This window comes from Tetranychus urticae, chromosome 3 (assembly GCF_039701765.1).
Source record: "Tetranychus urticae isolate SD_2017Ah chromosome 3, NJAU_TeUrti_SD_1.0, whole genome shotgun sequence".
In the NCBI taxonomy this organism is placed as follows: domain Eukaryota; kingdom Metazoa; phylum Arthropoda; class Arachnida; order Trombidiformes; family Tetranychidae; genus Tetranychus; species Tetranychus urticae.
This window is the reverse complement of record NC_142960.1, coordinates 16,642,888-16,663,129: the sequence shown is the minus strand read 5'-3', so window position 1 is coordinate 16,663,129 and position 20,242 is coordinate 16,642,888. Positions and strand designations below refer to the sequence as shown.

At 32.9% G+C, this 20,242-nt stretch overlaps 6 protein-coding genes across 7 annotated transcripts; 2 read left to right on the top strand and 4 right to left on the bottom strand.

Moving 5' to 3' along the window:
- Window positions 1-1,363: 1,363 nt before the first annotated feature.
- LOC107363268 (uncharacterized) lies at window positions 1,364-3,158 on the top strand. Its single transcript, XM_015930468.3, has 4 exons — window positions 1,364-1,537; window positions 1,652-1,671; window positions 1,776-2,144; window positions 2,215-3,158. Exons 1-4 carry the CDS (start codon window positions 1,493-1,495, stop codon window positions 2,861-2,863), a joined length of 1,083 nt encoding a protein of 360 aa, XP_015785954.1. The 5' UTR covers window positions 1,364-1,492; the 3' UTR covers window positions 2,864-3,158.
- A 200-nt stretch (window positions 3,159-3,358) lies between these two features.
- Window positions 3,359-5,138, top strand: LOC107363270 (uncharacterized). 2 transcript variants are annotated; one of them, XM_015930471.3, is made up of 5 exons: window positions 3,359-3,950; window positions 4,069-4,088; window positions 4,287-4,438; window positions 4,511-4,647; window positions 4,744-5,138. In XM_015930471.3, the coding sequence occupies exons 1-5, from the start codon at window positions 3,906-3,908 to the stop codon at window positions 4,753-4,755; spliced, it is 366 nt and encodes a 121-aa protein (XP_015785957.1). In that variant the 5' UTR covers window positions 3,359-3,905; the 3' UTR covers window positions 4,756-5,138. The 2 variants fall into 2 exon arrangements, with proteins under 2 accessions (XP_015785957.1, XP_015785956.1); XM_015930470.3 differs by having other exon boundaries at window positions 3,680-3,950; window positions 4,719-5,138.
- A 232-nt stretch (window positions 5,139-5,370) lies between these two features.
- LOC107363269 (zinc finger protein 830) lies at window positions 5,371-6,477 on the bottom strand. The gene is made up of 2 exons (XM_015930469.3): window positions 6,305-6,477; window positions 5,371-6,220 (listed from the first exon to the last, which is right to left on the bottom strand). Exons 1-2 carry the CDS (start codon window positions 6,315-6,317, stop codon window positions 5,601-5,603), a joined length of 633 nt encoding a protein of 210 aa, XP_015785955.1. The 5' UTR covers window positions 6,318-6,477; the 3' UTR covers window positions 5,371-5,600.
- A 1,012-nt stretch (window positions 6,478-7,489) lies between these two features.
- On the bottom strand, window positions 7,490-9,935 carry LOC107363359 (uncharacterized). The gene is made up of 3 exons (XM_015930564.3): window positions 8,362-9,935; window positions 7,942-8,204; window positions 7,490-7,806 (listed from the first exon to the last, which is right to left on the bottom strand). Exons 1-3 carry the CDS (start codon window positions 9,791-9,793, stop codon window positions 7,555-7,557), a joined length of 1,947 nt encoding a protein of 648 aa, XP_015786050.2. The 5' UTR covers window positions 9,794-9,935; the 3' UTR covers window positions 7,490-7,554.
- A 224-nt stretch (window positions 9,936-10,159) lies between these two features.
- LOC107363232 (uncharacterized) lies at window positions 10,160-13,983 on the bottom strand. The gene is made up of 3 exons (XM_015930429.3): window positions 11,809-13,983; window positions 11,062-11,324; window positions 10,160-10,466 (listed from the first exon to the last, which is right to left on the bottom strand). The coding sequence occupies exons 1-3, from the start codon at window positions 13,238-13,240 to the stop codon at window positions 10,215-10,217; spliced, it is 1,947 nt and encodes a 648-aa protein (XP_015785915.2). The 5' UTR covers window positions 13,241-13,983; the 3' UTR covers window positions 10,160-10,214.
- Window positions 13,984-15,280: 1,297 nt separating this feature from the next.
- LOC149093500 (uncharacterized) lies at window positions 15,281-19,194 on the bottom strand. Its single transcript, XM_015930428.3, has 3 exons — window positions 17,711-19,194; window positions 16,597-16,859; window positions 15,281-15,605 (listed from the first exon to the last, which is right to left on the bottom strand). Exons 1-3 carry the CDS (start codon window positions 19,143-19,145, stop codon window positions 15,354-15,356), a joined length of 1,950 nt encoding a protein of 649 aa, XP_015785914.2. The 5' UTR covers window positions 19,146-19,194; the 3' UTR covers window positions 15,281-15,353.
- Window positions 19,195-20,242: the final 1,048 nt, after the last annotated feature.

The window sequence follows — 20,242 nt, the reverse complement described above, 5'->3', positions numbered from 1 at the left end:
AAGGAAACTATGAATCTTGGTAAACGAGACTCTGCCTGGGCGCCCATTGTCGCTTGGCGAATCAACAATCCAGTTAAAGTGTGGTTCTCAAATGTTACTACAGCGGTACTTCGAACCTCGCTCACCCCTAACTTATGGCCTTTCCTTGATCTTCTGAAACCCCTACCGCTTTTCACAAAAACGCCAAATCTGATCTCCTTCTTTGAGAAGAAAGCCTCTTATCCTAGCCTGCCGCAAGCTGGTTATCGACTTAAAAAAGATCAGATACAAGTCATCACCAACAATGGAATACGTTCTTTCAAAATACAAGACCCTAAGTATTGTACAGCAGATCATTTTCTAGCAACTTACATCATGGTGAACTTAACAAAACATCAACCGACCACTTATATTGTTCCTGACTTCTTAGTCAAACACCCAAATTCTGCCACTACAGCATACATGGCGTCATTGTTGAATATGAATGACAAAAAATTCATTTGGATGCCATGTGAGAAATGGGATAATCTTATTAAAATGAAACCGGGTGACTCGATAACTGTTATCAAAAATAACATAGTTACAAATCACGCTTTTGACAAAAGCAAGAATGAGAAGATGGATGCATTTTTTGCACAAATCTACAAACAGGAAAACTCCAACTTGACAAACTTCTTCACCTATGGAATTAAAGCGTCCTACAATGGTCGAATTGCCTTTCTGCCGGTCAATCATGTCCTGGACCGTCTATCTAGATTGCGAATGTATATTGACAAACTGAATTTTGCCACAAGCAAGAATAAGACCGTTTTACATTATTTGGAAATCTGCAACTCAACTCGGACCATTCGACAAAACCTACGGAGAGGTTGGAAATTCACTGGAGACTTTGCCTATGACAAACAAATCTTGGAAGCGCTGGATGGACTCATTGATCTGATACAAGCTAAACTCCTAAAACACAATATTCAACCACAAATAGATTGGCAAACCAGAAATGATGAATGGAAGAAAAAACATTTACCATCAATGCTATAACTAACAAAACATTTTACCCAAATTTTAAAAGATTAAGACAGATTTTACTCTTAAAACAGAAACTTTCTACTAAAAATATGTACTTTTCCCTATACAAAACCTTACTAAGCAAAACTTTACTCTTTTACAAAATGTACCTAAACAAAATTTAAAACTCTCACTTTTCCCAATCTGGGTCCTGAACTCAGACTGCTATCTCATCAGAAGTTTAAATTCTGATGTTTGTGCGGGCTACAGATATCCTCTGTAGTGGGCATGCGTAATGTATGACTTCATTGAAGGTATTAATAAAATGTCAGCACATTCTCAATGGAATAAAGATAATTGATACAATAACGTATTTTGAAGCTGATCTTACAATATATCACTCCATAATCTTTCAAATTTTAATTCCTGTGAATCTTTAATTACTGTATTTAATTTTAAGTGAGTGAATTTCATCAAGAACTCTTTCTCATAATCACTAAAGAAAAAAATGGCAGACAATTCTCATAATAAGGCTGACTATCAATCCATTGATGTAAGTATATCTTATTTGTTTATTTATTTCTGCCGGTAGTATGATAGTATTAATTGATTGTATTTTTATATTTATTTTTCATTCACATCCCTATCGATGCCATGGAACTTTTAGGTTGCATCTTCACCAGACAGGTACGTTCAAAATTTTTTTTCATGAAGCTGTCCATGACTAAGCACATATCGTAACGCACTGTCAATTTTTTGTCTAATCTTGTCATCTCATTCATCTTTTACAGAGTTTCATTCGCTAAACCTTGTACATCAGTTGACCCTACCACGCAACCTGAAGAATTGCAACAGCAAGGGACAACAGTAACCGATATGTTCATAGAAAATGCATCTAGTGATAAAAGTGAGACAAATCAGGATGATACCGACATGAAAAGTTTTCTAACTCCTGATCAAACTGTTGTTGATTTAAATCACTGTCGGATCCAGAGAATTGAAGGATGTGAAATTCTCGAAAATGTTGAATCTCTTGGTCTTCGTAATAATCTTATCAAAAAACTTGAAAACCTTGAAAGATTAACATCTCTTCGAGAATTGGAGTTATATGACAATCAGATAACGAAAATAGAAAACCTTGATTCGCTGGTCAATTTGGAGTAAGTCTTTTCAGTCCTCTTTTCAATTCCTTATAACTTGATACGATTATTTTACTTTTGTTTTTTGTAGGATTTTGGATCTATCATTTAATCGAATCACGCAAATTGAGAATCTCAATAATTTGGTAAATCTAAAGAAACTTTATTTGATAAACAATCGTATTTCAAAAATAGAGAATCTAGATAATCTCGTCAATCTGGAAACGCTTGAACTGGGCTCTAACAAAATACGAGTGATTGAAAATTTGGATTGCCTTAAAAATCTGCATTCCTTGTTTTTGGGTAAAAACAAAATCACCAGATTACAGAACCTGGACAAATTAGAGAATTTGAAACTGTTTAGTATCCAGTCAAATCGATTAACTAAGATTGAAGGCCTGGACGAGCTCAAAAATTTGGAGGAAATTTATGTATCACACAATGGTATTGAAAAGATTGAAAATTTAACCAACAATATTAATCTTCAAAACCTGGACATATCCAACAACCGTATTGAAAGATTGGAAAATATCGGCCACTTGATCAATCTTCTGGAACTTTGGGCCAACGACAATAAAATAAGTTCATGGAAGGATTTGGAAATTTTGAAAAATTTCCCCAAACTGGAAACAGTTTACTTCGAACGAAACCCGATTGCAAATGATCCAATGTATCGTAAGAAGATCGTACTGCTTGCACCACATCTCAAACAAATTGATGCCCTTTTGTGCAAAAACTGAAAGAATTATCGTCGTGATATAAATCATTCTAAGTCCATTTTAAGACAGCATCTTCCTTCATCACACTAGAGTAATGATGATCATTACTTAACCAAAGTCTCAACTATTGAAAAGCATCTTCCATCCGTTGAATCTTGATTTCCTAATGTTAAATTGCTTTTCATAATCTTGAAATGTAAAAGATAGCGAGTTTGATTCTAAAGGGCTTGCGATTAAAACACTAATTTTTGATCACTTGTATTTATATTTTCCTCTTGAAGAAAATTTATCCTCAAATATATTGTTATAATCCTGACCAATTGTGTTTATCAATTTAATTCAAGTCTAACGATGAATACGAACATGTTAATCTGTTATTTTACACAAAAGCTTACTCTTGATCGGAATAGAGATCTTTTGTTGTGAATCATAGAAACTGTGTGAACAATACAACATGATTTATCAATCGAATAAAAACATAATAAAATAATATCATGTTTTAAATGATTGCCTTTCATCAAGTGCATCAACGTTCTATTGCTTTCCATGTAACTATTGTCTAATATTTTCTTTTGTGACTCAATTGATGAAATTAAATTATGAGTTCAATATTTTGCCCTTTACTCAACAAAGATCATTGATCAACAAAGCAAACCATTCAAAAGTAATTATGCTCAATCGATTCCTTCCGAGTAATAACAATATGGTTAATGTCTCTTGGTATCCACAGCTAAAAAGATCTGGTTTCGGCGATTTCAGCATTTACGGGCAACATTTCCCTAATGATATCAAAATGAGCTTGATAAATAGAAATTTAAACGAAAAATTAACAAACTTAGTCATCATCAGATAAACTGCTTTACCTGCCATCTGTGATCAGCTGTCTCTCAAATGCTCAAATGCATACTGTTAAAATAAATAAAGGCGTATTTTGAAGCTGATCTTACAATATATCACTCCATAATCTTTCAAATTTTAATTCCTGTGAATCTTTAATTACTGTATTTCATTTCAAGTGAGTGAATTTCATCAATAACTCTTTCTCATAATCACTAAAGAAAAAATGGCAGACAATTCTCATAACAAGGCTGACTACCAAGCCATTGATGTAAGTATATCTTATTTGTTTATTTATTTCTGCTGCTAATATGATAGTATTTATTAATGGATTGTATTTTTATATTTATTTTTCATTCGCATTTTTATCGACGACATGGAAATTTTAGGTCGAATCTTCACCAGAGAGGTACGTTTAATTTTGTTCACTTGAATTGCCCTTGAATTGGCTCATAGATTATCTCGGTTCATCTCAATATTTTTACCACTGCAAATCTCTTTGTTTCTACTATCCACTTGACAACTTGACATCTCGCTCGTTCTCTGTATTGTAGATCATTGTCAGATTTGATGTTTAACTATCTCTTGTCATTTCCATCTTTTACAGAGATCAACCATTTTCTCAGCCTGGCACCTCGACTCAACCTAAAGTCGATCAAGTACAGCAGCAAGTGGCCCAAGTAACCAACATGATGCAAGAAAATATATCTAAAATTCTGGATCGTGGACAAAAATTAGATCATTTAGAGGATAGATCTGGTAATATTAGAATACACTAATTACTCTTGAGTTCAAAGTCTAAATTTCCTCTCATTCATCTTTTTCCATTAGCCTTACTATCATCCAAGTCCGAAGATTTCAGAGTATCCTCCAGACGATTAGGAAGGAAGATGAAATGGCAAAATATGAGAGTAAATATTATTATTGGTTTAATCGTAATAGCTCTTATAATAATTATATACTTTGCGGTAAGTAATGAATCTTTTAAACCCATTCTAGACTTGATTTTATTTTCTATTAATATTTTTTTAATAATTAGTTTTGTTTTCTATTTTATACCATAGGTTAAACATTGATAATTTTTGTAACCATGAAACGAAAAAAGGATGAAAAGTTATTTTTCTGCTTCAATTCCTCCAAAAGAATAATCTAGAATAATCTGTATCTCTTCGCTGTAACGATTTATAATCTACATTGAAATTGTTATGAATTCTGTTATTACAATTCAGCACTAAAGTATGCATCTTCTTGTTTTGCGTATAATTTCCCCTTCCTTTCAATATGACTCTTCATGCACATATTCATTTGTAAAATATCATTTATTTTCAATTGTTGATATATTTTTATACTATTTTCAGTAAATCACTAATATCCCAATCATTCCTATTTCTGAAAAACCATTCAGGTGTTTACTGATATCCAATATTGAATTATAATCACCCATCAACCTTTTCTGTAATTTCTGAGCATTATGTTTCTTTCGAACTTTATATGCTTAACTAGGGTTTTGATTTGACTATTTATTGCATAGTTATGAAACTGTTATCAAATTATATGTTTCATGGATCAATCTAATTCTTTTTAATAAAAAAAAATGCCAACAAATTGCAGTTTCTTTGCCTGCGTCTTACGGGCTTTGAGTAAAAAGTAATCGATGTAAATTCGGGACGGGTTTGTATTATAGTCAAAAATTTCAAAGCAACCGAAATTTTATTAAATAGATGAAAATAAGCAAAAATGGATAGGATCACAATAAAAAGGCTAATAAATTAAAGACAAACACGAGAAATAATTCATAATGGTTTGACAAAACACCAGAGAAAGTGAAATGGGTTTTGTGGACAAAATATAAGTGTTCTTAACTAGACGAGATTAACTTGCTAACCGAAGTATACTTTGTAAATCTTTAACTTGAATTTTTTCATGAGTAAACTCTGGAATTTAACTCGATAGATTTAGCACGCCATTTAGAGAAGACATTTATGTCTGCTAAATCAAGATCTTCTTCACTAATGTCGTTTATATATGAATCTCTAGATCCAGATGCTAATTTAGCTTTCAACTTTTCAGCTTTCATTTTTTCTAATTCATTGACTTTGGCCCATTTGTTGTACTGATCCTCAATTTCATCGAAATCTCGGTCGATATTAATTTCCTCTAAAGATTCTTCAACCATGGTTTGAGCTTTATATGATTCCTCGGCAATAGCTTTTTTAAAGAGATCCATTTCCTCATCAATGGGATCCTTATAAGGATTGTTTCTAATTTTAGCATCAGCTTTGGGATCATCAAAAAACCCTTTTGGAAGTTCTACTGGTCTAGGCATAGCAGCATCATCTTCTTTACCATCTGATTCACCATCTGGGTCTGTTCGAGATTCTGGATACATTTTTCTTTTCTTTCTATTAGGTTCTTCGTTTGTTGTATTATCTGTATCAATCAGTCCAAGCAATCTTTGAGTGGACACAATTGTGGATGAATCTTGATTATTGCTGAGCTCTTTTTTGTTGAGATGGATTTTAAATTTTTGATTCTGAATACCTGTAAGATTAGAGGATAATATTGGAGAGAAACATGAGTAGTGTTTAACAAATATTTGTAAATAAGAAAGCTTTGATATCTTACCTTGGTAGGCCATATTTGTGAATGAAAAGCCAACTGGTTGATGGTGAGTATCAATTAATCTATTGTGTTGATAATGACAATAATAATAATAGATTAAATTCAAGTTTAAATGATAAAATAAAAGAAAATTTATCTCTAGAAAGCTCAGATAAACACCAGACTTCACTAGTAGTGATTCACGACTGAACAATAATCCCACCTCTTTGAGAACAAAGAAGAGGTTGTTTCCTTGGTGACGTTGATCATCCAGGAATTATTTTTTTTCAACAAAAGTCCGAAAATTTGAATGTTTTTAAATGATACCAAGTATGTCATCAATTTTAAAACAATCATAAGCCCCAATTAAACTGCCAAAATAGGTTTGGCATTATTGACGCAATTTTCAACTGGTTGAAAAACCAGTACAAAGCCTAACGTTACCAAGAGTTTTCTGAACTTATTGATTCATTAGTCGTATGATTCAATCAGTTTGATAAATCATGGTTAAAATTGATACAAAACCTTCCATCTTGGTCCACTATTTTCGCCGTTACTAGATAAATTGCTTTAAAATTGGTTTACGAGATGAGAAGTAGAGCCAATTAGTATAAATACAATGTAGAAACTTTTCAATGAAATTTTTTTCCGATTTAACCCAAACCTGAATTTCCAAGTTAGTAATGAAACGTTGTATGAATGCATGAAATACATGAAAGCGAGTACAAAAGGGGATTTCGAGGAGATTGAACAGTGTCATACACTTTCTATTTAGGCAATTGCAGCTGATAACTTAATTAACGCTTAACATTATACTTCGCTACAAGTTTACTTTTCAATTAACATAACATATTTATTAGTCGGTCATGTTCACCTGATTTACTGTTTGAATACAAATCATAAAATTTAATTTATGGAGCGCTCATAACTAAACAGTAGCTATAATCATAACGATACATCGTTCTGAAGAGAAGTCTTTTTGTGCAGAGAATGATTGGGTTACTCGGACCAATGTGGCATTGAATGGACATAACTTTCCTATGAACATCGAACAGGAAAATTAATAGTTATTCACTTAGATTGATGACCAAACTTTCAATATTAACAGATTTCCAAGCAATTTTCTTATAACAAATCAACACATAATAAAAATTGAAATTAACCCGATTATCCGTACATTTTTTGATTAATTTGATACCAATGATAAAATTGATGATAAGCTTTTCATGAGTCCATTCAGAATCATTCGTTTATTTGATTGAGTGTTTAATAGGTTAGACAATGGTAACATTTACATTTTCCAGGACATGGTCAACACAAAGTAAATTTGTGAGATTCTTTGTATATTCTGTTGAATTCAATTTGTTTGTTGGATCATGAAACTTCCATGGACTCCACTTATAATCACTTGCATTTTTTGACCGATGGATCACCGCAGTGATCTTAGCCTGACTTGGCTCAACTTGGATTGTGAAATTAGCCCTTTCATAAGTCGCCCAAGATTCATTTGCTCGTGGAAAGAAATACTGTCAAAATTAGAAGAAAACATGAATTAGAAAAGATCATTGAAAAAGACAGGGAAGTTATTGATAATTGTAAATGGTAAATCTTGATAATGGTAATGTTTAACGATTAATTGAAAGATTCGTAAATGTACTAACCGCTCCTGATACTATTTTGCGAAAGGTTACATTGGATCGACAGTCATTTTCTTGAAAAATGGTTTTCAATTCATCGACTAAACATTTAGCTGCATCAATAGGGAAACGTCTACTGCTAACACTGACTCCAACTTTTCCATTGCAGACGCAGTAATCTTGGCTGATGTTAGCATCTTCACAGGTACGGCTAATAGGAATCTCTTCGCGAAAAAGTGAATAAGCAACTGGAATGTCTGTGCGAATTCCAACTGGTTGGAACTGACCTGAAGAGGACGAAAAAAGAGAGAGAACTGTTAGTAATGGTTATTCTAGATAAATGACATAATTATCCATTTTTATCAAAAAAACTACCATTGAATTGAGATATTTCATAATCTGATAATATTCGAATCGGAGTTAAATCAGTACAAAATTGATTACCTTGAGCTGTGTCTAGCAATACTTGATGAATATCATACCAACTTGACAGTCGATTTTCATTTAAGGAAAGATATTTCCTCAAATGAGGATATTTTGAGTCCAAAGAGTCCGGAATTCTAATGGCGAAAAATGGAAGACTTCCTTCTGCTCGAGCATATGGATTCTCAATTTGATCGCCCCAAGGCTGAACCCATCTACCAATTCTAGTTCCATGATCACCCATGAAAATAACAATTGAATTATCCAACACTGAAGGTGATAAAGAGCGAAGAAACTGAGCCACAGGTTGATCGACCATTTGAAAATTATTGAAGTCATCATGGGTCATTTGGCTGTAAAAAGCATATAAAAAATAAGGATTTCGTTGGCGATTGATCACATCTTCGGCAAATTTGGAACACATTAATAAAAAGAGTTCCACTTTGCTTCCAACTTTCTCATAACAATAGTTGATAGGATTATTCAAAATATCCTGCCAGTGCTCAGTGCCATTTGGATACATGTGATTCCAATACTCAGTTGGATAAAAATCAACTGGAGGCTCATGAAATCCTCGACTGTAATATGAAAACAGACCAGCCATTGGATGATCCTCTAAGAAACTTGTCACATAACCAGATTCATTGAATGCATCCCAAATGTAAGGTAATTCATGGTCCCAATCAATACCTGCATTATATTGAGCTACTTGGTCAGTCAACATCTCTCCAGTAAGCAAAGTCACTGAATTGGGGAAAGAGTTTTCACCAACACGAGTTAAACCCTTAAGATGATGAAAATTACCAATATCATGCATCGCCTGATTAACGGCAGGCATAAAGCGTTGGTAGCTCAGACGACCCAGAGATTCAACCACTAAAATTATAACGGATGGATTGGTTAGATTTTTAGATAATGTTGATTTTTCGAATGTAGGAACATGGAAATGAACATTTCGATAGATGACTTGTTTTGTTTTTCGATTGATGCAGCTAGTGTTTGCAACATTTGCACCGTTTTCAAATTGAACACCATCGGTTGGAGGGATCACATTCACAGGGCCGTAAGAAATACTCCAATCAGTTTGATTTCGATATATCCATGAGTAGTAACACTCAACATCTTCATCGATATCACCTGGAATCTTGATGACCAAACGATCTTCTGAGTTGATAACAGTTAACTGAGGTGATTGCTTACAGTGAAGAGATACGTTGCGGATGTAAGGCAATATTACTGGATCAAATGGATCAATTTTAGTGAATACACAACCAGGAATTGAAAAATTTACATCGACATATTCATAGGTATTGCTGGCCACTTGAGGATAGCAAAAGTTTTTCTTGATAACATGTGTGACATCACCATACATGGAAATGTTGATGATGAACAAAACTACAGCTAGGATTAAACATATTATGCTGAAAAGAATCGAGATCTTTTTTCTACTCATGAAGACTAAAAAATGTAAAAAACTAGGTTTAGATGTTTTAGGTTTTCTTTAAATATTAGCGAGACTTAAATACATTTCGCACAATTTATAATGAAATTAACCCAATTTTCTGGTTGATATAAGTAGCAATGAGCAGCAAGCATTCATGAGCTCTTTATATTTTTCGTAACAAGTTACAGAAACATAGGAACACGCCAACATGTTCCTCATGTTTCTATCGCTGTTTAAATAGTAAAAGAGTATCATTTGATTCTCGGTCAACGTAATATCAAATGTCATTTAAGCAAACAGGAGCTGGAAGTCATGGAAACAAATAAGTACCCAGGCAGTATTGGCTTCCAGATGATTAGTTAAAAGTGATGTCAGTTTTTAAAGTAGAAACCAGTTTATTTTGATTGAGTGTTTAATATTATTAATAGATTTAAATAATGGCAACATTTACATTTTTCAGGACATGATTAACGCAAAGTAATTTTGTGAGATACTTTGTGTATTCTGCTGAATTCAATTTGTTTGTTGGATCGTAAAACTTCCAAGGACTCCAACGATAATCGGTTGAATCTCTTGATCGATACACCATTCCAGTGATCACAGCTTGACTTGGTTTAACTTTTATTGTTAAATTTGCTCTTTCGTAAGTAGACCAGGTTTCATTTGATCGTGGATAGAAGAACTGTTAAAATTAAAAGAGAAAAATTAATTAGAAAAGATCATTGTTTTGAAGGGAACAGAAACGAATAATGTTACAATTTCAGGATCTGAAGTTCATAGCTGAATTTTAGGATGTGTAGCTGAATTAATCTCAATAATCAAGTCAGCTGGCGAATGTAAAAACAATAAGATTATGTAGTGTTTTATTTTCGTTACAGTTCATTCAGATTAAGACCTAACCCCAAAATGGAAACCAAAATTATATTTACATGCATTTGGTAAATTTTATTTGACTATACGAGCTGAATATGTCAAAAAACGTAAATGCAACTAAAGTAAATAATAATCTGCTACAGATCTTTATCAAATAAATTATTTGATCCGTTCAATCTTTTATGAACTATGTCATTTTAGATAGACTTTATCGATCAGTAGATCAATTATGCATTAACCTGAGTAAGTAAAGGAAAAAAGGCTGACAATAAGTAGCAATTTTCACATCATTATCTATTCAACAAATATGACTTTTTACGGTTGAATGTTTTCCATCAAAGTAGAATCACATAGAAAGGGTAATGGTTTTGATTTAATGGTTAAAGCTTGGTGAATGAACTAACCTCTCCTGACAATATTTTTTCAAAGGTTATCCTTGATCGACATTTGTTTTTGTGGAAAACGGTTCTCAATTCATTAACTAAACCTTTGGCTGCGTCAATATGAAAACTTTTCAAGGTGGGATTGATTCCAACTCTGCCATTACAGGCACAGTAAACTGGACTAATGTTGGCATCTTCACAGGTCCGACTGATAGGAATTTCTTCACGAAAAATTGAATAAGCAACTGGAGTTTCTTTGCGAGTTCCAATGGGTTTGAAATGACCTGAAAAGGTAGAAAAGTGAGTAAGAAAAAAATAATTACAAAAAACACATTGATTATGCTAGATAAATTAATGGTTGCTAAACTATACTAGTATTAGTACACTAACTGTACTAGTGATATGAGAAATTCATAATCTAATCGATCTGCAGCCATTGATTTGTGAAATAACATAGAAAATGAAATAGCAAGGTTTATTTAAATGCGAGTTATTCATATCAAGGTAAAACATATTAACCAAGATATTGAAATATTGAAATCAAGATAATCGATAATGTTATTACATATCAAGAGGATAATAATAACCTTAAATGATAAATTGTGGAGAGGAACTACGAAGTTTGTTTTGCAACATGACTCAAACAGATACTTAATGTGAAAGGTTTTTTGTAGGCGTCTGAGGAAATATCAAACTGTTATTAACCGGAGCATGAAAGATTAGATATATTTTTTGATTATGAGTTGGAGCAATTAAAAAATTAATTACCTTGAGCTGTGTCTAGCAATATCTGATGAATATCAAACCAACTTGACAGTCGATCTTCATTTAAAGAAAGATATTTCCTCAAGTGAGGATATTTTGAGTCCAAAGAGTCTGGGATTCTCATAGCAAAAAATGGAAGACTTCCTTCTACTCGAGCATATGGGCTATTTGTTGGATCACCTAAAGATTTAGTAACATTTCCAACTCTAGGCCCATGATCGCCCATAACAATAATAATTGAATTATCCAACACTGAAGGTGACAAAGAAAGAAGAAATTGAGCCACGGGTTGATCTACTAATTGGAAATTATTGAAATCTTCATGAGTCATTTGACTGTAAAAGGCGTATAAAAAATAAGGATTCCGTTGGCGATTGATCACATCTTCGACAAATTTGGAACACATTGATAAAAAAAGTTCCACTTTGCTTCCAACTTTCTCAAAACAATAGTTGATAGGATTCACTAAGAGATCGTACATGTGTGCAGTTCCTTCTGGGTACATATGAGACCAAAATTCAACTGGATAAAAATCTGTTGGACGATCGAGAAAACCTCGATTGTAATATGAGAACAGTCCAGCCATTGGTTGATCCTCTAAGAAACTTGTCACATATCCAGATGCCTTGAAGGTATTCCAAATGAAAGGTAATTTATTATCCCAGTGAATTCCATAATATGATGAAGCTAGATCATCTGTGATTGCCATTCCAGCAAGCAAAGCCATTGAATTAGGGAAAGAGTTTTCTTCAACACGATTTAAACTTCTGAGATGTTGAAAATTACCAATATCTTTCATCGCTTGATTAGTGGAAGACATAAACCTTTGGAAGCTTAGGCGACTCAGAGATTCAATCACTAAAATAATAACGGATGGATTTGCTTGATAATTGGTTACTGATGGTTGTTTGAATGTAGGAATATGGAAATGAATATTGCGATAGATAATTTGTTTTGTTTTTTGATTGATACAGCTAGTGTTTACAACATTTGCATCGCTATCAAATTGAACACCACCGGTTGAAGGGATCACATTCACAGGACCATAAGAAACTGCGCCATCAGATTTAGCTCGATATACCCATGAGTAATAACAATCAACACTCTCGTGAGTATTATCTGGAATCTGGATGACCAAACGATCATCTGAGTTTATAACAGTTAACTGAGGTGATTGCTCACAGTGAAGAGATACGTTGTGGATGTAAGGCAATATTGCGGGATCAAATGGATCCATTTCAGGTAATATACATCCAGGATTTGAAGAATTCCCATGATCATATTCATCGGTATTGCTGACCATCCGAGGATAACAGAGGCTTTTCTTAATAACATGTGTAACAACATCATCAATGGAAATGTTAGTAATGAGCAGAACTCCAGTCAAAAGTAAACATACTATACTAAAAAGAGTTGATAGCTTCTTTCTACCCATGTGAACATAAAAAATATAAACAAACCAGCTTTTCTTTCTAGCATAAACGATAGTGTACAAGATCAAATGATCACCATCAACGTAATTATGTTAATAGGAGTGGTATAAATGAGTTATGTAGGTTGATTGTTGTGTTAGCAACTAAGTGATAACTGAGCTGTGAGAAAAGATAGATAAACCAGATGAGATAACGAAGATTTAATAATAAACAGAACATCAGGAATATCGTGGAATACTGGATAGAAATCAAACTCCGGGAAAATATCTGGTAAATATTGGTAAACGGTCTGTTGGCGATTTGTTGCTTGGAAAATTAGGAAACCGGCGTTATGGTGTAAAGTCAACATATGAAGGTACAGTTAGCATAGTGGAACTCCTCTTTATTATTATTAATGTTGAGGATAGACATTAAATGGACAGTGGCACTGTTTATCAATTAATTATTCAATGAAGAGAAGACCAAGATTAGATATTGAAGTGATTAAATTATTGTCAAAATAAGGATGATGATTTTGCAGAGGTTTCAAAGAATCCGAAAACACTTAAATTTTGTTCAATTTTGTTCCATTTTGTTCAATTTGACTACAAACCAGGCAACTGAATAACATAATTTATTTAGATATTTCAAAATTATAATTGATATGGTGTTAACAAACCAACAGCCATGATTAACAAATAGTAACGATGTAAAAAACATGAACAAATATGACTTTTCGAACTTGAATATCGATTTCGAAGATAGATTTACGCATAAACCAAAAATCAACACATAGGCGATAGTAAAGCCATCTGTTCAAAAAAATCGTCCCTTATTCATGTTTTGTGTTTTAAGAATAGATTAAACCACTACCACGAGAAGTTATGAGAATTAAACCCGAGGGCGGAGCCCGAGGGTTTTATCTCATAACTTCGAGTGATAGTGGTTTAAAAGATTTACACTACGAAAGTAAAAGATAGCCAACACAAAATTAAAGCAAAAAATCACAAAAACAATAGAAACTCAATTTAATTCAATTTTCATCAAAATCAAAAAATTTTAAGTCTTTGTTTTATCAATAATCTTATCTGTGATTGATAAAAAACTGTGCTGGTAACCAGTGCAGGTAACCAGTGCAGTGTATAAGAAATACCCATTAAGGTAACCTAGTGGTTACCCTGCACTGAGTGGTGTAATTTTTATTACATTTTATTTAATTGTTTATGAAACTCCGTATAATCAATTAACTAGCATTGACAAATCAATTAGATCCTGAACGGCCATTTTTGCATTTATATGTCGTTCAACTTAAAAAGACGAAGAGTAATTTCAGCCAATTTGTTGAGATGGAGAAAATTATTACATTGGCGTCATCTATCGATGATGAATGAAGTTAGTAAGTACGATTAGATTTCTTGGTAAATCTTATTACATCGATTTCATGGCTTGATCAAAAAACCATTAAAATACTTTTTCGTGATATCTGATGATTTAGTTCTACTGGCTTTCGATTGAAGGGATTTTTTACTATTGGAAGGATGAATGCTTATCATACAGATCTATATCTCTTTTAAAACTAGTTGAGAAGAAAAAATGAAATCATTTAAGGACGCTCCATGCGAGTTGATAGCTGGTTTGATCCTTCGACCAGAACCTCAACCTGATAGGAGGGTTAAGACATCCTTCATTTCCACCACCAACTTTGCTACTAGGATTAATCCAGTTCCACTTCTATCGCGATCGCCTCGGCCTATCAGTTCCTTTGTCATTAAACATACTGTATGCTGAAAATAATCGGTATCTTTTTTGTACTCATGTGAATCTAAAAATCTAAAAAAACTAGATTAAGATGCTCTAGGTTTTCAGTGACGAGTCACAGAAGCTTAGGAAATAAGACAGCATGTTACCCGTGCTATCGTTTTTAAATAGTAAAAAAAATATCCTTTTTATTTTGCAGTAAACGTAATAGCAAGTGTAATTATGACAAAACAGGAGCTCGAAGTCATCGGAACGAATAAGCATCCAGGCAGTATTGACTCCTAGATGATTAGTTAAAAGTGATGTCAATTTTTAAAGTAGAAAACTTTTTATTTTGATTGAGTGTTTAATATTACATAGATTATTGTATTAATAGATTTAAATAATGGCAACATTTACATTTTTCAGGACATGATTAACGCAAAGTAATTTTGTGAGATAATTTGTGTATTCTGCTGAATTCAATTTGTTTGTTGGATCGTAAAACTTCCAAGGACTCCAGCTATCATTGGCCGAATCTCTTGATCGATATACCATTCCAGTGATCACAGCGTGACTTGGTTTAACTTTTATTGTTAAATTTGCTCTTTCGTAAGTAGACCAGGTTTCATTTGATCGTGGATAGAAGAACTGTTAAAATTTAAAGAAAATATGAATTAGAAAAGATCATTGCTTTGGAAAGAACAGAAATGAACCATGTTACTATCTCAGGAAGAGAAGTTGATAGCTGAATTTTATGATGTGTAGCTGAATTAATCTCAATAATCAAGTCAGCTGGAAAGTACAAAATAATAAGATTATGTAATTTGCCATTTTCATTAAAGTTTATTCAGATTGAAAAACGACCAAAATTCAAGATGAACCAACGTAAAAATGGAAAAATGAAGGAAACAAAAATTATTTCATCATGCAGAATCGTCCAGTCGCATTGAAAAATGCCATATCAAAATGATAAAAAACTTTTAATTATGATTCCCATGTCTAGTCTTGATTAGATTAAAATTAAAATAAACTTCCAGTGTTGAACCACTTCTTATTTAATGCATTATTTCCCTTTGACTAAACTATTTTCATTCTGTTTTTCATTTTGAATTTACCCGCTTTCAATCTGAATTAACGGGTATGATTTTGAAGTGTTTATTTCAATCCAAAGTATCATGAGACCAATCTAATTACTTTTAATAATATAACTCAATATTATCAGGATGAGACTCGATACAGAAAATAACAGTCTCTCAATAAATGGAGTTATGAATACAAACAAATGCCTGCATTAAGCACCTAGCTAGATGTATTTGGCTGTACAAGCTGAATCAAATAACGTAAACGTAACTAAAGTAAATAATAAACTGTTACATATCTTTATCACATGAATTATTTGATTCGTTCAATCAATCGAAATCTATGTCATTTTAGTCAGACTTTATCGATCAAAATCAACTAATGAAATAAACTGAAGATTTCCTTGACTTGTGAGAAATTAGAGCCAAAAATACTGAAAATAAGTAGCAATCGTCACATCATTATCTAAACAACAAAAATGACAGTTTTATGGTTGAACGTTTCTCACACAGAAAGGGTAATGGTTTTGATTCAAATGAAGCTTGGTGAATGAACTAACCTCTGCTGACAGTGTTTTTTCGTAGGTTATCCTTGATCGACACTTGTTTTTTTGAAAAACGGTTCTCATTTCATCGACTAAACCTTTGGCTGCGTCAATATGAAAACTTTTAAAGGGCGGATTGATTCCAATTCTTCCATTACAGGCACAATAAACTGGACTGATGTTGGCATCTTTGCAGGTCCGACTAATAGGAATTTCTTCTCGAAAAATTGAATAAGCAACTGGAGTTTCTTTACGAGTTCCGATGGGTTGGAAATTACCTGAAAAGGTGAAAAAACGAGTAATAAGAATTAATTGCCACAAAACATTGGTCATATTAAATGAGATGAGGACTAAAGCTTACAAACTTGTCAGTGCAAAAGTATTGGGAATTGAACATTCAAAAATTTTGGCTTCGAAATAAAAAGATCACTCGACGGACATAATTCAGTTTCATAGTTTATTTACTGAAGACCAATTAGACCCGATTCCAGCTTTGTATCTTTTTTCTAATATGAGACATTCACGATTCAATCCGTGAAAACTTGAACTTCATTTATGGTTCTATTTTTCAATGTTAATGGTCTAAAACGATGGCAATCAACTGATTAATAAAGAAATCTTAATTACCAATTTTGTATTCAAATCAACGTGTAAAACCGAGTAAGCAATTTGTGTTTGCACTTGAAATTTGTAATTCTGATAAATACAATGAGATCGTCGTAATTCATGATTAACATGAATTTTCCCAATACTTTTGCACCAAGCATTAACAAGTGAGATGAGATATAACCTGAGACATAATCTGCTTGATCTGAAGCCATTGATTGATGGAATAACATAGAAAATTAAATATCAAGGTTTGTTCGAATGCGAGTTATTAATATCATGGTAAATATTGAAATCAAGATAATTAACAATGCTATTACTCATCGAGAGGATAATAACATCCTTAAATGAACAATTGTAGAGAGGAACTATGACGATTGTCTTTCTTCACATGACTACACAGATACTTAAAGTAAAAGGTTTTTGAAAGCGTCTAAAGAAATATGAAACTGTGATTAACCGAAACATGAAAGAGTAAAGATATTTTGCAATTTTTAATTCAAGTAAATGAAAAGTTAATTACCTTGAGCTGTGTCTAGCAATATCTGATGAATATCATACCAACTTGTCAGACGCTTTTCATTTGAGGCAAGATATTTCCGCAAATGAGGATATTTTGAGTCCAGAGAGTCTGGGATTCTCATAGCAAAAAATGGAAGACTTCCTTCAACTCGAGCATATGGAGTATTTGTTGGATCACCCAGAGATTTAGTAACAGCGCCAACTCTAGGCCCATGATCACCCATAACAATAACAATTGAATTATTCAACACTGAAGGCGACAAAGAGAGCAGAAATTGAGCCACAGGTTGATCTACTAATTGAAAATTATTGAAATCTTCATGAGTCATTTGACTGTAAAAGGCGTATAAAAAATAAGGATTCCGTTGGCGATTGATCACATCTTCGACAAATTTGGAACACATTGATAAAAAAAGTTCCACTTTGCTTCCGACTTTCTCAAAACAATAGTTAATAGGATTCACTAAGAGATCAAGCATATGTTTTGTTCCTTCTGGGTACATGTGGGACCAAAATTCAACTGGATAAAAATCTGTTGGACGATTGAGAAAACCTCGATTGTAATAAGAGAATAGACCAGCCATTGGTTGATCCTCTAAGAAACTTGTCACATATCCGGATGCCTTGAAGGTATTCCAAATGAAAGGTAATTTATTGTCCCAGTGAATTCCATGATATGACGAAGCTACATTATCTGTGATCGCTTTTCCAGCGAGCAAAGCCATTGAATTAGGGAAAGAGTTTTCTTCAACACGATTTAAACTGCTTAGATGTTGAAAATTACCAATATCCTGCAACGCTTGATCAACGGAAGGCAAAAACCTTTGGAAGCTTAGACGACTCAGAGATTCAATCACTAAAATAATAACGGATGGATTTGTTTGATAATTAATAGATGGTTTTTGTTTGAATGTAGGAATATGGAAATGAATATTGCGATAGATAATTTGTTTTGTTTTTTGATTGATACAGCTAGTGTTTACAACATTTGCATCGCTATCAAATTGAACACCACCGGTTGGAGGGATCACATTCACAGGACCATAGGAAACTGCGCCATCAGATTTAGCTCGATATACCCATGAGTAATAACAATCAACACTCTCGTGAGTATTATCTGGAATCTGGATGACCAAACGATCATCTGAGTTTATAACAGTTAACTGAGGTGATTGCTCACAGTGAAGAGATACGTTGTGGATGTAAGGCAATATTGCGAGATCAAATGGATCCATTTCAGGTAATATACATCCAGGATTTGAAAAATTCCCATGATCATATTCATCTGAGGCATTGCTGATCATATGAGGATAAGAGAGACTTTTCTTAATAGTATGTGTATCAACATCTTCAATGGAAATGGTATAAATGAACAGAGCTCCAGTTAAAAGTAAAAATACTATACTTAAAAGAGCTGACAGCTTCTTTCTACCCATTGGAACTTAGAAAATATAAACCTATCAGCTTTTCCTTCTAGCATGAATAAGTCCAAATGATGTACAAAGTGTATAAGACCAAAAGCGTATTTATGTCAATAGGAGTGGTATAAATGTTGTTGTGTTAGCAACTAAGTGATAACTAAGCTGGGAGAAAAAATAGATAAGCCAGAGGAGATAACGAATATTCAATAAGAAACAATTCATCAGGGATATTATGGAATATTGATTAAAAACCAAAATCCTAGTAAATAACAGGTAAATATTAAGAAACGGTGTTTTACTAATTTGTTGCTTGTAAAATCAGGAAACCAGCGACAAGGTGTAAAGCCAACACATAAGATACAGTTATCGAAGTGAAAAAACCTCTATATCAACATGAATAATATGACGAGGATAGACACTTAATGGACAGAGGCACTTTTTATCCATCAATTATTCAATGATGAGTAGACCAAGATTAGATTTTCAAGTGATTAAATTATTGTCTGAATAAGGACGGTTATTTTGAAGAGGCATGTCTGCCATTTTTGTTCAATTCACGTACAAATCAGGCAACTGAATAGCATAAGTTATCAGAATATTTAAAACCACATTAATGATGTAAAGTTGACAAACCAACGGTCATGGTTAAAAATTAGTAATAACGATGTAAAAAACTGTTTTTAAATCACGAAAAAATATGACTGATCGAACTTGAATATCGAACATAGACATTACGCATAAACTACACTGTAAATATGCGATAGTAAAGCCATCTGTACAAAAAAAGCGTCCCTTATTCATGTTTTGTGTTTTAATTTTTATTATCACATTTTAATTTTAATTGAAGATGAAATTCCGTAAAACCAATTAACTAGCATGGACAAATCAATTAGATCCTGAACGGCCATTTGAGCATTTATTATATGCCGTTCAACTAAAAAAGACGAAGAGTAATTTCAGCCAATTTGTTGAGATCGAGTTTCATCTCATTTTATATTTTCGCACTTGCCTGAGAAATTATCGCCATTCAAATTCCGCATTTAGCAAATTGAACAGGTTATGTCAATGAAAATGATTAAAATTGGTTTAAAAAATTAAATTTTGAAATTTTT

What these genes read in the sequence shown, in the direction of transcription:
- LOC107363268 (XM_015930468.3), top strand. Translation starts at nt 1,493, where the DNA reads ATGGCAGACAATTCTCATAATAAGGCTGACTATCAATCCATTGAT. An exon ending in CTGACTATCAATCCATTGAT is followed by an intron (nt 1,538 to 1,651) that starts GTAAGTATATCT and finishes TGGAACTTTTAG; the next exon opens with GTTGCATCTTCACCAGACAG. An exon ending in GATTCGCTGGTCAATTTGGA is followed by an intron (nt 2,145 to 2,214) that starts GTAAGTCTTTTC and finishes TGTTTTTTGTAG; the next exon opens with GATTTTGGATCTATCATTTA.
- LOC107363270 (XM_015930470.3), top strand. Translation starts at nt 3,906, where the DNA reads ATGGCAGACAATTCTCATAACAAGGCTGACTACCAAGCCATTGAT. An exon ending in TCATTTAGAGGATAGATCTG is followed by an intron (nt 4,439 to 4,510) that starts GTAATATTAGAA and finishes TTTTTCCATTAG; the next exon opens with CCTTACTATCATCCAAGTCC. An exon ending in TAATAATTATATACTTTGCG is followed by an intron (nt 4,648 to 4,718) that starts GTAAGTAATGAA and finishes TTTAATAATTAG; the next exon opens with TTTTGTTTTCTATTTTATAC.
- LOC107363359 (XM_015930564.3), bottom strand. Translation starts at nt 9,793, where the DNA reads ATGAGTAGAAAAAAGATCTCGATTCTTTTCAGCATAATATGTTTAATC. An exon ending in ATTGCTAGACACAGCTCAAG is followed by an intron (nt 8,205 to 8,361) that starts GTAATCAATTTT and finishes CGTCCTCTTCAG; the next exon opens with GTCAGTTCCAACCAGTTGGA. An exon ending in GCAAAATAGTATCAGGAGCG is followed by an intron (nt 7,807 to 7,941) that starts GTTAGTACATTT and finishes TAATTTTGACAG; the next exon opens with TATTTCTTTCCACGAGCAAA.
- LOC107363232 (XM_015930429.3), bottom strand. Translation starts at nt 13,240, where the DNA reads ATGGGTAGAAAGAAGCTATCAACTCTTTTTAGTATAGTATGTTTACTT. An exon ending in ATTGCTAGACACAGCTCAAG is followed by an intron (nt 11,325 to 11,808) that starts GTAATTAATTTT and finishes CTACCTTTTCAG; the next exon opens with GTCATTTCAAACCCATTGGA. An exon ending in AAAAAATATTGTCAGGAGAG is followed by an intron (nt 10,467 to 11,061) that starts GTTAGTTCATTC and finishes TAATTTTAACAG; the next exon opens with TTCTTCTATCCACGATCAAA.
- LOC149093500 (XM_015930428.3), bottom strand. Translation starts at nt 19,145, where the DNA reads ATGGGTAGAAAGAAGCTGTCAGCTCTTTTAAGTATAGTATTTTTACTT. An exon ending in ATTGCTAGACACAGCTCAAG is followed by an intron (nt 16,860 to 17,710) that starts GTAATTAACTTT and finishes TCACCTTTTCAG; the next exon opens with GTAATTTCCAACCCATCGGA. An exon ending in AAAAAACACTGTCAGCAGAG is followed by an intron (nt 15,606 to 16,596) that starts GTTAGTTCATTC and finishes AAATTTTAACAG; the next exon opens with TTCTTCTATCCACGATCAAA.